At 41.6% G+C, this 12,674-nt stretch overlaps 1 protein-coding gene across 1 annotated transcript in view; it reads right to left on the minus strand.

The window, feature by feature from the left end:
• LOC121572102 (adhesion G protein-coupled receptor L3-like) overlaps window positions 1–12,674 on the minus strand; it is a 240,196-nt gene that overhangs the window by 92,103 nt on the left and 135,419 nt on the right. Inside the window, 1 exon segment of the mRNA XM_045221718.1 lies at window positions 5,157–5,340. Within this exon segment, the coding sequence (XP_045077653.1) occupies window positions 5,157–5,340 (184 nt within the window).

A 12,674-nucleotide genomic window follows, 5' to 3' on the forward strand; every position in this document is an offset into this window, starting at 1 on the left:
CCTGATCTGTACTTCTCCACAACTTTGTCCTTGACCTGTTTGGAGAGCTCCTTGGTCTTCATGGTGCCGCTTGCTTGGTGGTGCCCCTTGCTTAATGGTGTTGCAGACTCTGGGGCCTTTTAGAACAGGTGTATATATACTAAGATCATGTGACACTTAGATTGCACACAGGTGGACTTTATTTAACTAATTATGTGACTTCTGAAGGTAATTGTTTCAACTATATCTTATTTAGGGGCTTCATAGCAAAGGGGGTGAATACATATGCACGCACCACTTATTCATATTGATTTTTTTAGAATTTTTTGAAATAAGTTATTTTTTTCATTTCACATTCCCAATTTGATTAATTCCCTGACGCAGTCTGCTTCATTCGACTTGGCAGACCTATACGTTAAGGTTGCCATGGCAGCAGGAGCCTAAAGAAATCCCCTATCCCTTTATGCTGAGGGTGATATATAATAACATAATCTTTCCCTAATGCTCAATACACGCTGGTAGTTTCTTCAGCTAGCAAACGTGTTTTATTCACTCACCTCCTTCCCCTCGTCTTTCCCCGTTCCTTACAAATATGTTCAACAACCGTTTGAAATGTAAACTGTTGATTTGTTAAGTCCACAATTCAACAACAGTTGTTCAAAGCCTTACTGTATCTTCCCGTTTCATCCCCCAGGGGCATGGGGAAGAATGTTTAGATGTTTCAACCATCTAATTTCTGTGTACATGGATGTTTCCTGCAAAAACTGACAGCTAAGGGCAATAGGGGGAGAGTGTAAACATTCCACTATCACTCAACTGCTTTTAATATATATATCAATACATTTCCTCAGAAGACCCTCAGGCCTTGACCATTGATCCATTACGCATAGAACTGAGGGTTAAATCAAGTTAAGGTATTCATATGGATATAAACAAAGTCATTTAAGATAACTAAGTCAATTTATAGGTGACCACCAACGGAGAAGTCACCCATTCCTAAACGGGCTGAACTTGACCTCTAAGAGTCAGGGAACGTTTAGTGGTTGACCTTTGATCTCATTTGGAATTAATGGATATTAGAGCACCCAGCATCAATAACCAGAAGGTTCTCTGTGTAATCTGAACTATGGTTGTGTCACAAATGGCATCCTATTCCGAATATAGTGCACTACAAATGACCAGGGCCCATAGGGTTCTGATCAAAACTAGTGCACTACATAGGGAATAGGATGCTGTTTGGGATGCAACTAATGAGGAGAACAAGATATATATGAGACACTTGATATAGCTATAGTCAATTGAAAGACCACATAATCAAATATCCTGGAGAACAGCACAAATAAATGAAATCAAGTACAGCGGGGAAAAAAAGTATTTAGTCAGCCACCAATTGTGCAAGTTCTCCCACTTAAAAAGATGAGAGAGGCCTGTAATTTTCATCATAGGTACATGTCAACTATGACAGACAAATTGAGAAGAAAAAAATCCAGAAAATCACATTGTAGGATTTTTAATGAATTTATTTGCAAATTATGGTGGAAAATAAGTATTTGGTCACCTACAAACAAGCAAGATTTCTGGCTCTCACAGACCTGTAACTTCTTCTTTAAGAGGCTCCTCTGTCCTCCACTCGTTACCTGTATTAATGGCACCTGTTTTAACTTGTTATCAGTATAAAAGACACTTGTCCACAACCTCAAACAGTCACACTCCAAACTCCACTATGGCCAAGACCAAAGAGCTGTCAAAGGACACCAGAAACAAAATTGTAGACCTGCACCAGGCTGGGAAGACTGAATCTGCAATAGGTAAGCAGCTTGGTTTGAAGAAATCAACTGTGGGAGCAATTATTAGGAAATGGAAGACATACAAGACCACTGATAATCTCCCTCGATCTGGGGCTCCACGCAAGATCTCACCCTGTGGGGTCAAAATGATCACAAGAACGGTGAGCAAAAATCCCAGAACCACACGGGGGGGACCTAGTGAATGACCTGCAGAGAGCTGGGACCAAAGTAACAAAGCCTACCATCAGTAACACACTACGCCGCCAGGGACTCAAATCCTGCAGTGCCAGACGTGTCCCCCTGCTTAAGCCAGTACATGTCCAGGCCCGTCTGAAGTTTGCTAGAGTGCATTTGGATGATCCAGAAGAGGATTGGGAGAATGTAATATGGTCAGATGAAACCAAAATATAACTTTTTTGGTAAAAACTCAACTCGTCGTGTTTGGAGGACAAAGAATGCTGAGTTGCATCCAAAGAACACCATACCTACTGTGAAGCATGGGGGTGGAAACATCATGCTTTGGGGCTGTTTTTCTGCAAAGGGACCAGGACGACTGATCCTTGTAAAGGAAAGAATGAATGGGGCCATGTATCATGAGATTTTGAGTGAAAACCTCCTTCCATCAGCAAGGGCATTGAAGATGAAACGTGGCTGGGTCTTTCAGCATGACAATGATCCCAAACACACCGCCCGGGCAATGAAGGAGTGGCTTTGTAAGAAGCATTTCAAGGTCCTGGAGTGGCCTAGCCAGTCTCCAGATCTCAACCCCATAGAAAATCTTTGGAGGGAGTTGAAAGTCTGTGTTGCCTAGCGACAGCCCCAAAACATCACTGCTCTAGAGGAGATCTGCATGGAGGAATGGGCCAAAATACCAGCAACAGTGTGTGAAAACCTTGTGAAAACTTACAGAAAATGTTTGACCTGTGTCATTGCCAACAAAGGGTATATAACAAAGTATTGAGAAACTTTTGTTATTGACCAAATACTTATTTTCCACCATAATTTGCAAATAAATTCATTAAAAATCCTACAATGTGATTTTCTGGAATTTTTCTTCTCATTTTGTCTGTCATAGTTGACGTGTACCTATGATGAAAATTACAGGCCTCTCTCATCTTTTTAAGTGGGAGAACTTGCACAATTGGTGGCTGACTAAATACTTTTTTCCCCCACTGTAGTTAAACAACAGAAAAACACATTTTAAAAATCATTAAGAAACACTTTGCAGAATTGATGCATCATGCCATTTTGGTAATCTAAATAGCTATACAATAGCTATATATACACTGAACAAAAATATAAATGCAACAGATGTCTCAGGTTTTGAGGGAGTGTGCAATTGGCATACTGACTGCAGGAATGTCCACCAGAACTGTTGCCAGAAAATGTACTTTCTCTACAATAAGCCGCCTTCAACGTTGTTTTTGAGAATTTGGCAGTACGTCCAACCGGCCTCACAACCGCAGACCACGTGTATCTACGCCAGCCCAGGACCTCCACATCCATCCTGCGGGATCGTCTGAGACCAGCCACCCCGACAGCTGATGAAACTGAGGAGTATTTCTGTCTGTAATAAAGCCCTTTTGTGGGGAAAACTCATTATGATTGGCTGGGCCTGGCTCCCAAGTGGGTGAGCCTATGCCCAGGGGCTTCCCAGTCATGTGAAATCCATAGATTTCGTTATATGAACAGTAACGCAGTAAAATCGTTAAAAAATGTTGCAGGTTGCGTTTCTATTTTTGTTCAGTATAAAATAGTTAAACAACACTACAACAAAATCCAACTTGCCTCCATGGAACAATCACTGGATAACTTGTTTTACAATATATCCCAATATCTGAATTATCACATTCAGGTTCTGAAAAAACTTGAATACACTAGCTTAGAATTTTCTCCTCATTAAACTCAAGGACCCCACACACCCCTGCCACGAGCTGTTCTCTCCCTTACTGTTGGGCAGACGGTATCAGAGCATGAGGTCTGATAACAGGCTCAGAGACAGATTCTATCTACAAACCATCAGACTGCTGAATACTTGAACTGGACCACATGCTCTGATTCTCCACACCTTAGCACACTTATGCACTCACTCATGCACACACTCACTCATGCACACACCCACACACACACACACACACACACACACATTCATGCTACACACACATCACACCTGCTGCTACCAGACTCTTATTATACTGCTCAGTTTAAAAACTCCCCCTCATCCCCAATACACGTGTAAATATTGGATTATCAATTGTCCTTCCTGTATTATACTGATGCTAAAATGTTTATTCTATTCTACTGAGCCATTTACTTTATGTTCGTATTCTTATCTTTATTATTTCTTAATGTTGTTGCATTGTCGAGAAGGAACATGCACGTTTCGTTGGACGGTGTATGCCATGCGACTAATAAAACGTGAAACTTGAGACTAAACTCAAACAATGACTAAGACTGTGGATGCGTCTCAAATGGCACCCTATTCCTTATGTAGTGCACTACTTTTGACCGGGGCCCATAGGGCTCGGGTCAAAAGTAGTGCACTATATCGGGAATAAGGTGCCATTTGGGACACAAGTAAAGCCATCTTGCCTACACTCTCTTCACCGAGAGGCTGCATGACCGTACAGGAATTTAGTTTGTCCCAATTGATTTCCTTAGACGACCAAAACAAATCACGTTAGGATGGCTAATGCTTGTATTACTGGCAATTGGAGGCGAGGCAGAAAATGTAGTAATCTGTTTAATCGGATGTGATTAGACAACAGCCACTGTTCTTCCAGACTAGACACTTTTCCTGCTTGTTTTGCTATGTAAAATGTTATAGTCTTTGTATGTACAGTAGTATATTGTAATACAATAACATAACATATGCCATTTAGCAGACACTTTTATCTAAAGCGACTTACAGTAGTGCGTACATACATTTTCATATGGGTGGCCCCAGCGGGAATCAAACCCACAATCCTGGCAGTGCAAGGGGCCATGCCTACCAACTGAGCCACACAGGACCAATCTTGTATATACCAGAAGTATTATGTACAGTACATCAAGAGATGACAGTGTTTGCGATCACACTGTCCTATGACGGCTATGAAAAGGTTTGTAAAACATTCAGTCAATCGTGTCTCTTACACATCCTAGAAATCATGTTCTGGCAGGTTGACGGCTCCTCTTGTGTTCACCAGTGTACAAAACAGTGTCTGAAGAGTTATTTTTACCACATCAATAAGTTCTAACACTGTGTGTGTGTGTGTGTGTGTGTGTGTGTGTGTATGACTGCCTGCATCCGTGCATGTGTGTGTGTGATAAGATCTAATTTAATGTTGGTGCTGTGTGATTGGGTCTTTATGCCTCTGTGTGTGTACGTGGGTCTCGGTCTGTACTCACGGATGTTGTCTGTGTTCTCCTGCACGATGTCCGTCTTGAGTAGGTTGTCAGCCAGAACGAAGGCCCCCTGCTCCACTGTGTCCAGTAGCATGGTGGCTGCTCTCAGCTGCTCCCCGGTGCTCAGGTCCCTCCACGCCGACTGGGCCTGGGGCTGAAGCAGGTTGTTCACAGTCTCCACCATAGCCTGCACCAGACAACAAGGAGAGTTAGCGACATGACAATAGTGGAGGTGGATAACCAACCAGAGCATCAGTAGGGAGCTAGCAAGGGAAGCTAACAAGGGCATCAGTATGGGTTACGGAAGGACTTTAGACTGTAGTATCACCAATTTACATGAATAATGGGTCATTTAAAAGGGGTAGTTAACAAAGGACTTTTCAGAGGGAGAAATATCAGGTAAGGGTAGTCAAATGTCTTGCTATCGGCATTTCTAAGTCTTTAATTGCTCACAACTTCTCCTCTTGTCTGGTGATTGCTCTCTTTTCTTTCTCCCTGGTTTATTGGTTTCAGATTGTTCATTTATTGTGAGATTAGGGAAAACATAATTGACGTTAAACAATATTAATAGACAGTGTTCCTCAGCGAGTGGTCGTCCTGAGTAGCCAACAAATTGTGTACCACCATTGGCTTCTGTACTAAATCATATTATATTATCATTAATTAATGGTATTCTGTTTCAGTGTGTTAATGTAGCATGGAGGATGGGGATTATTGGGGGTGAATACATTCATGGAACATTCATGGAAATGCATCAGCCTGGCCTACACCTGTTCTGTGATGTATATAATGTCATTGTTTCTCTTGGTACGATTTACCATTGACTGTTTGTCTCCACACATTCACCCCAGCTCAATGTTGCTATGAATAATTTTTAACATCTCCCACGATCCTGCATAAATCTGTGACTAACCATACCTGATATTTCTCCCTCTGAAAAGTCCTGGCATAACTTTGTTAACTAACCCTTTTAAAGGACACATTGTTCATGTCAAACCAGAATGGTAAGTCTTACCAAGAGAAACAATGACATTCTAAACAGTGCATTCGGAAACTATTCAGACCCCTTTACTTTTTCCACATTTTGTTACGTTACAGCCTTATTCTAAAATGGATTAAATTGTTGTTTTTCCTTATCAATCTACACACAATACCCCATAATGACAAAGCAAAAAAATGTTTTTAGACATTTTTGCAAATGTATAAAAACTAAACAAAAATGAAATATCACATTTTCATAAGTATTCAGACCCTTTACTGAGTACTTTGTTGAAGCACCTTTGGCAGCGATTACAGCCTTGAGTCTTCTTGGTTATGACGCTACAAGCTTGGCACACCTGTATTTGGGGAGTTTCTCCCATTCTTCTCTGCAGATCCCCTCAAACTCTGTCAGGTTGGATGGGGAGAGTCACTGCACAGCTATGTTCAGGTCTCTCCAGATATGTTAGATCGGGTTCAAGTCCGGGCTCTGGCTGGGCCACTCAAGGACATTTAGAGACTTGTCCCGAAGCCACTAATGCGTTGTCTTGGCCGTGTGCTTAGGATCATTGTCGTGTTGGATGGTGAACCTTCGCCCCTGTCTGAGATCCTAAGCGCTCTGGAGCAGGTTTTCATCAAGGATCTCTGTACTTTGCTCCATTCATCTTTCCATCGATCCTGACTAGTCTCCCAGTCCCTGCCACTGAAAAACATCCCCACAGCATGATGCTGCCACCACCATGCTTCACTGTAGGGATGGTGCCGGGTTTCCTCCAGACGTGACACTTGGCATTCAGGCCAAAGAGTTCAATCTTGGCTTCATCAGACCAGAGAATCCTTTAGGTGCCATTTGGCAAACTCCAAGCAGGCTGTCATGTGCCTTTTCCTGAGGAGTGGCTTCCGCCTGACATAAAGGCCTGATTGATGGAGTGCTGCAGAGATGGTTGTGCTTCTGGAAGGTTCTCCCATCTCCACAGAGGACCTCTGGAGCTCTGTCAGAGTGACCATTGGGTTCTTGGTCACCTCTCTGACCAAGGCCCTTCTCCCCCGATTGCTCAGTTTGGCCGGGCGGCCAGCTCTAGGAAGAGTATTGGTGGTTCCACATTTCTTCTATTTAAGAATGATGGAGGCCACTGTGTTCTTGGGGACCTTCAATGCTGCAGAAATTTTTTGGTACCCTTCCCCAGATCTGTGCCTCGACACAATCCTGTCTCTGAGCTCTACGGACTCCAATCAAGTTGTAGAAACATCTCAAGGATGATCAATTGAAACAAGATGCACCTGAGCTCAATTTCGAGTCTCATAGCAAAGGGTCTGAATACATTTTCAAAAAATATACAAAACTGTTTTCGCTTTGTCATTATAGGGTATTGTGTGTAGATTGATGTGGATTTTTTTTATTTATTTAATCAATTTTAGAATAAGTCTATAATGTAACAAAATGTGGAAAAAGTCAAGGGGTCTGATTACTTTCCGAATGCACTGTACATCACAGAACAGGTGTAGGCCAGGCTGACACATGTAGGCCAGGCTGACACATGTAGGCCAGGCTGACACATGTAGGCCAGGCTGATGCAACCCCCAATAATTCCCATCCTCCATGCCACATTAACACATACATGTAAACACACTGAAACAGAATACCATTAATTAACCATCATCTAATATTATTTAGTACAGAAGCCAATGGTGGTACACAATTTTTTGTTGTCGGCTACTCAGGACGACCACTCGCTGAGGAACACTGTCTATTAATGCTGTTTAACCTCAATTATGTTTTCCCTAATCCCACAATAAATGAACAAATCTGAAACCAATAAACCAGGGAGAAAGAAAAGAGAGCAATCTCCAGACAAGAGGAGAAATTGTGGGCAATTAAAGACTTAGAAACGCCGATGGCAAGACATTTGAATAGAATACTAATTGGTCAACCTAAACTATTCCATCCCTCTGATGAAACAGAAGAAAATGCATTATCATAACTGAAAATTCTGTCCATGAATAGGTGTTTGCACGGCATTCACAGGTGCTTTTTCATCTTAAAATCTAATAATCCAACATTGATGAGTACAATTGAAAAAAGGGTTTCACAGAACAGACTGAGAAAAATAATAATTCATAATTTGAAATAAATCATCACAGCCTCTCTGATATCCCACGGCTTCAAAGGCCAATTTACGCCTCCTCATTTGCAAAGATGGACACCGCGCTTGATCGTAAATGCTCGTTGGCGAGAATCTAAGGGAGAAACATCAAGCCTTTTAAGAGGGGGGAAGAAAGCTCCTCCAACATCGCATACGGCAATACCTTGGTATGATCCCTGCGGCTACAGTAGGTTCCGTTTTGATCAATGGACAATGAAAGGGAATAGAAGTTTCAGAGTTGATTCCAGAACAGCGGGTTCCAAAACAGCGGGGGTACGAAACCTCAGGCAATGCAATGAGAAAACAGCCCATCGGAGCTGCCCTGCAGAATCAAACTGATAGAGATAATAAAAAAAGCCTAATACTATAAACATTATAGGCAACATAATCCATACACATAAGAGTTATCGGCCTCCAATGAATTATGTAGTGGCAGCTAAACTAGACTATATCTGGTACAGAATAGACAAGAGGATGATGAAGAGAGGTGGTTGTATTCAACTCCCGAGTGCGCTGAGACGAAGGGAACATCAAATAGCACCAGCTGGCTATTCCACACTCCCCAGCGCACAAACGCTGTCTTTAAGGCAGGCAAGCGCCCAACTTTGATGTAATTATTCATTATCTTCAGCCAATCTCAAATCGTACCTTTTGACATTAACAGAGACGCCGAGGTTGATTGGCTCTCAATTAAGGAGCTTTTTCTCTGCGGCACTGGAATATTTTCCCCTTCGCCAGATCTGGTTTAAATATGATGAAGTCTGAAACTGCAATCTACTAAGCAATCTGTCCTTCCAGAGTGTACATGCTGGAGCCATCAACAACGTGATAAACTTCATTTTGTGTTAAGCCACTGAATTAGGTGCAGTCTTTGGGTATGGCACATAATAGGATAGCATTTGCAAGTCAGTGCGACACAAAGATGTATTTTGGATAGGGGTACTCAGAAATAATAGGGCATTGATTAGTGTGCGGATTCAAGTATAAAGCCCCTCATTTTGAATCAGAAAGTCAAATTATGATGGGTTTAGCTGCTTAATATGGGGTTATGATGCTTATCTGTGGACCTAACAGAGAACAAGTCAATTATGCATATAAATCTGGATGTATTTGGGCTTCAAAATGCCGGTTTTGAGGATATGGATAATCTCTGTTACATGAGCTTTGACCTAGCTACAAAAGATGGAAATAAAACAGAGCCATTACCGGACGCATTATTGTATGACATGACATGACAACTGGGTCAATCATCTTCATGGACTTACAGCAAATGTATAAAGGGCATATTGGAGGGTTTAAACAGACATAAAATGTGTATACAGGAAAAAGCTATATTGTTCTATGGTTTGTTTAATGTCAATTCCCAGCATAATCAAGCAAATGAGAAAACAATATGAGAAATAAAGAGGAAGCTGCATCAACCCATCTGTTTTGCCATTTATAAATGTATTATGCAATGTGTTTCCATGGGCTAACAGCAGTAAGGCCAAATTCAATGAATCACCATCCTCTACACTGCCTTCGGAAAGTATTCAGACCCCTTAACTTTTTCCACATTTTGTTACGTTACAGCCTTATTCTAAAATTGATTTAAAAGAATTCCCCTTATCAATCTACACACAATACCCCATAATGACGAAGCTAGAATAGTATTTTTTTCTTTTTGCTAATTTATTTATTTATTAAAATATTACATTTTCATAAGTATTCAGACCCTTTACTCAGTACTTTGTTGAAGCACCTTTGGCAGCGATTACAGCCTCGAGTCTTCTTGGGTATGACACTACAACCTTGGCACACCTGTATTTGGAGAGTTTCTCCCATTCTTCGCCGCAGATCCTCTCAAGCTCTGTCAGGTAGGATGGGGAGTGTTGCTGCACAGCTATTTTCAGGTCTCTACAGAGATGTTCGATCGGGTTCAAGTCCGGGCTCTGGCTGGGCCACTCAAGGACATTCAGAGACTTGTCCCGAAGCCAATCCTGCGTTGTCTTGGCTGTGTGCTTAGGGTCGTTGTCGTGTTGGAAGGTGAACCTTCGCCCCAGTCTGAGGTACTGAGCGCTCTGGAGCAGGTTTTCATCAAGGATTTCTCTGTCCTTTGCTCCGTTCATCTTTCTCTCGATCCCGACTAGTCTCCCAGTCCCTGCCACTGGAAAACATCCCCCCTAGTAAAATAAAGAAAAACCCTTGAATGAGTAGGTGTGTCCAAACTTTTCACTGGTAGTGTATATATATATACTGTCAGGTCCATAAGTATTTGGACAGTGACACACTTTGTATTATTTTGGCTCTGTACACCACCACAATGGATTTGAAAGGAAAAAATCAAGATGTGCTTTAAGTGTGTCTTTAATTTAAGGGTTTTGTCAAAATTATTGTATGAACCGTGTAGGAATTACAACCATTTTCATACATAGCCCCCCAATTTTAGGGGCTCAAAAGTAATTGGAAAAACTTACATGATCATAAAATAAATCAAATCCTTTGCAGTCATTGACTGCCTGAAGTCTGGAACCCATAGACATCACCAGATGCTGGGTATCTTCCCTGGTGATGCTCTGCCAGGCCTTTACTGCAGCTGTCTTCAGTTCCTGCTTGTTCTTGGGGCGTTTTGGCTTCAGTTTTGCCTTCAGCAAGTGAAATACATGCTCAATTGGATTCATGTCAGGTGATTGACTTGGACATTGCAGAACATTCTACTTTTTTGCCTTAAAAAAGTATTGGGTTGCTTTTGCAGTCTGCACTGTGAAGCGCCATCCAATGAGTTTTGAAGCATTTGGCTGAATCTGAGCAGATAATATAGCTCTAAACACTTCAGAATTCATCCTGCTGCTTTTGTCAGCAGTCACATCATCAATAAGTACAAGGGAACCCGTTCCATTGGCAGCCATACATGCCCACGCCATAACACTACCTCCACCATGCTTCACAGATGTGGTGGTATGTTTCGTATCATGAGCAGTTCCTTCACTTCTGCATACTCTTCTCTTCCCATCATTCTGGAACCAGTTGATCTTTGTATCATCTGTCCATAGGATGTTGTTCCAGAACTGTACAGACTTTTTTAGATGTTTTTTGGCAAACTCTAATCTGGTCTTCCTGTTTTTGAGGCTTAACAATGGTTTACATATTGTGGTAAACCCTCTGTATTTACTCTGTTGAAGTCTTCTCTTGATTGTTGACTTTGACACAGATACACCTACCTCCTGGAGGGTGTTCTTGATCTGGCCAACTGTTGTGAAAGGGTTTTTCTTCACATGGGAAATAATTATTCTGTCATCCACCACAGTTGTTCTTCCAGGCCTTTTGGTGTTCCTGACCTCACCAGTGCGTTCTTTCTTTTTAAGAATGTACCAAATAGTTGATTTGGCCACACCTAATATTTTTGCTATCTCTCTGATGGGTTTGTTTAGATTTTTCAGCCTAATGATGGCTTGCTTCACTTGCAGTGACAGCTCTTTTGGACTTCATATTGAGGGTTAACAGCAACAGATTCCAAATGCAAATGCCACACTTGAAATCAACTCTATACCTTTTATCTGCTTACTTGTAAATGGACTTATGAGGGAATAACACACACCTGGCCATGGAACAGCTGAGCAGCCAATTGTCCAATTACCTTTGCTGCCTTAAAAAGGGGGGGACTGCTGTGCTGTAATTCCTACACCGTTTAACCGATTTGGATGTAAATACCCTCAAATTAAAGCTGCACTTTCAGCTCATATTCATTATTTAATTTCAACTCCAATATCATGTCATAGACAGCTAAAATAATAATAATGTCCAAATATATATATATATATATATATATATATATACAGTGGGGGAAAAAAGTATTTAGTCAGCCACCAATTGTGCAAGTTCTCCCACTTAAAAAGATGAGAGAGGCCTGTAATTTTCATCATAGGTACATGTCAACTATGACAGACAAAATGAGGAAAAAAAATCCAGAAGATCACGTTGTAGGATTTTTAATGAATGTATTTGCAAATTATGGTGGAAAATAAGTATTTGGTCAATAACAAAAGTTTCTCAATACTTAGTTATATACCCTTTGTTGGCAATGACACAGGTCAAACGTTTTCTGTAAGTCTTCACAAGGTTTTCACACACTGTTGCTGGTATTTTGGCCCATTCCTCCATGCAGATCTCCTCTAGAGCAGTGATGTTTTGGGGGCTGTCGCTGGGCAACACAGACTTTCAACTCCCTCCAAAGATTTTCTATGGGGTTGAGATCTGGAGACTGGCTAGGCCACTCCAGGACCTTGAAATGCTTCTTACGAAGCCACTCCTTCGTTGCCCTGGCGGTGTGTTTGGGATCATTGTCATGCTGAAAGACCCAGCCACGTTTCATCTTCAATGCCCTTGCTGATGGAAGGAGGTTTTCACTCAAAATCTCACG

Source organism: Coregonus clupeaformis, chromosome 8, assembly GCF_020615455.1.
Source record: "Coregonus clupeaformis isolate EN_2021a chromosome 8, ASM2061545v1, whole genome shotgun sequence".
Classification (NCBI taxonomy): Eukaryota; Metazoa; Chordata; class Actinopteri; order Salmoniformes; family Salmonidae; genus Coregonus; species Coregonus clupeaformis.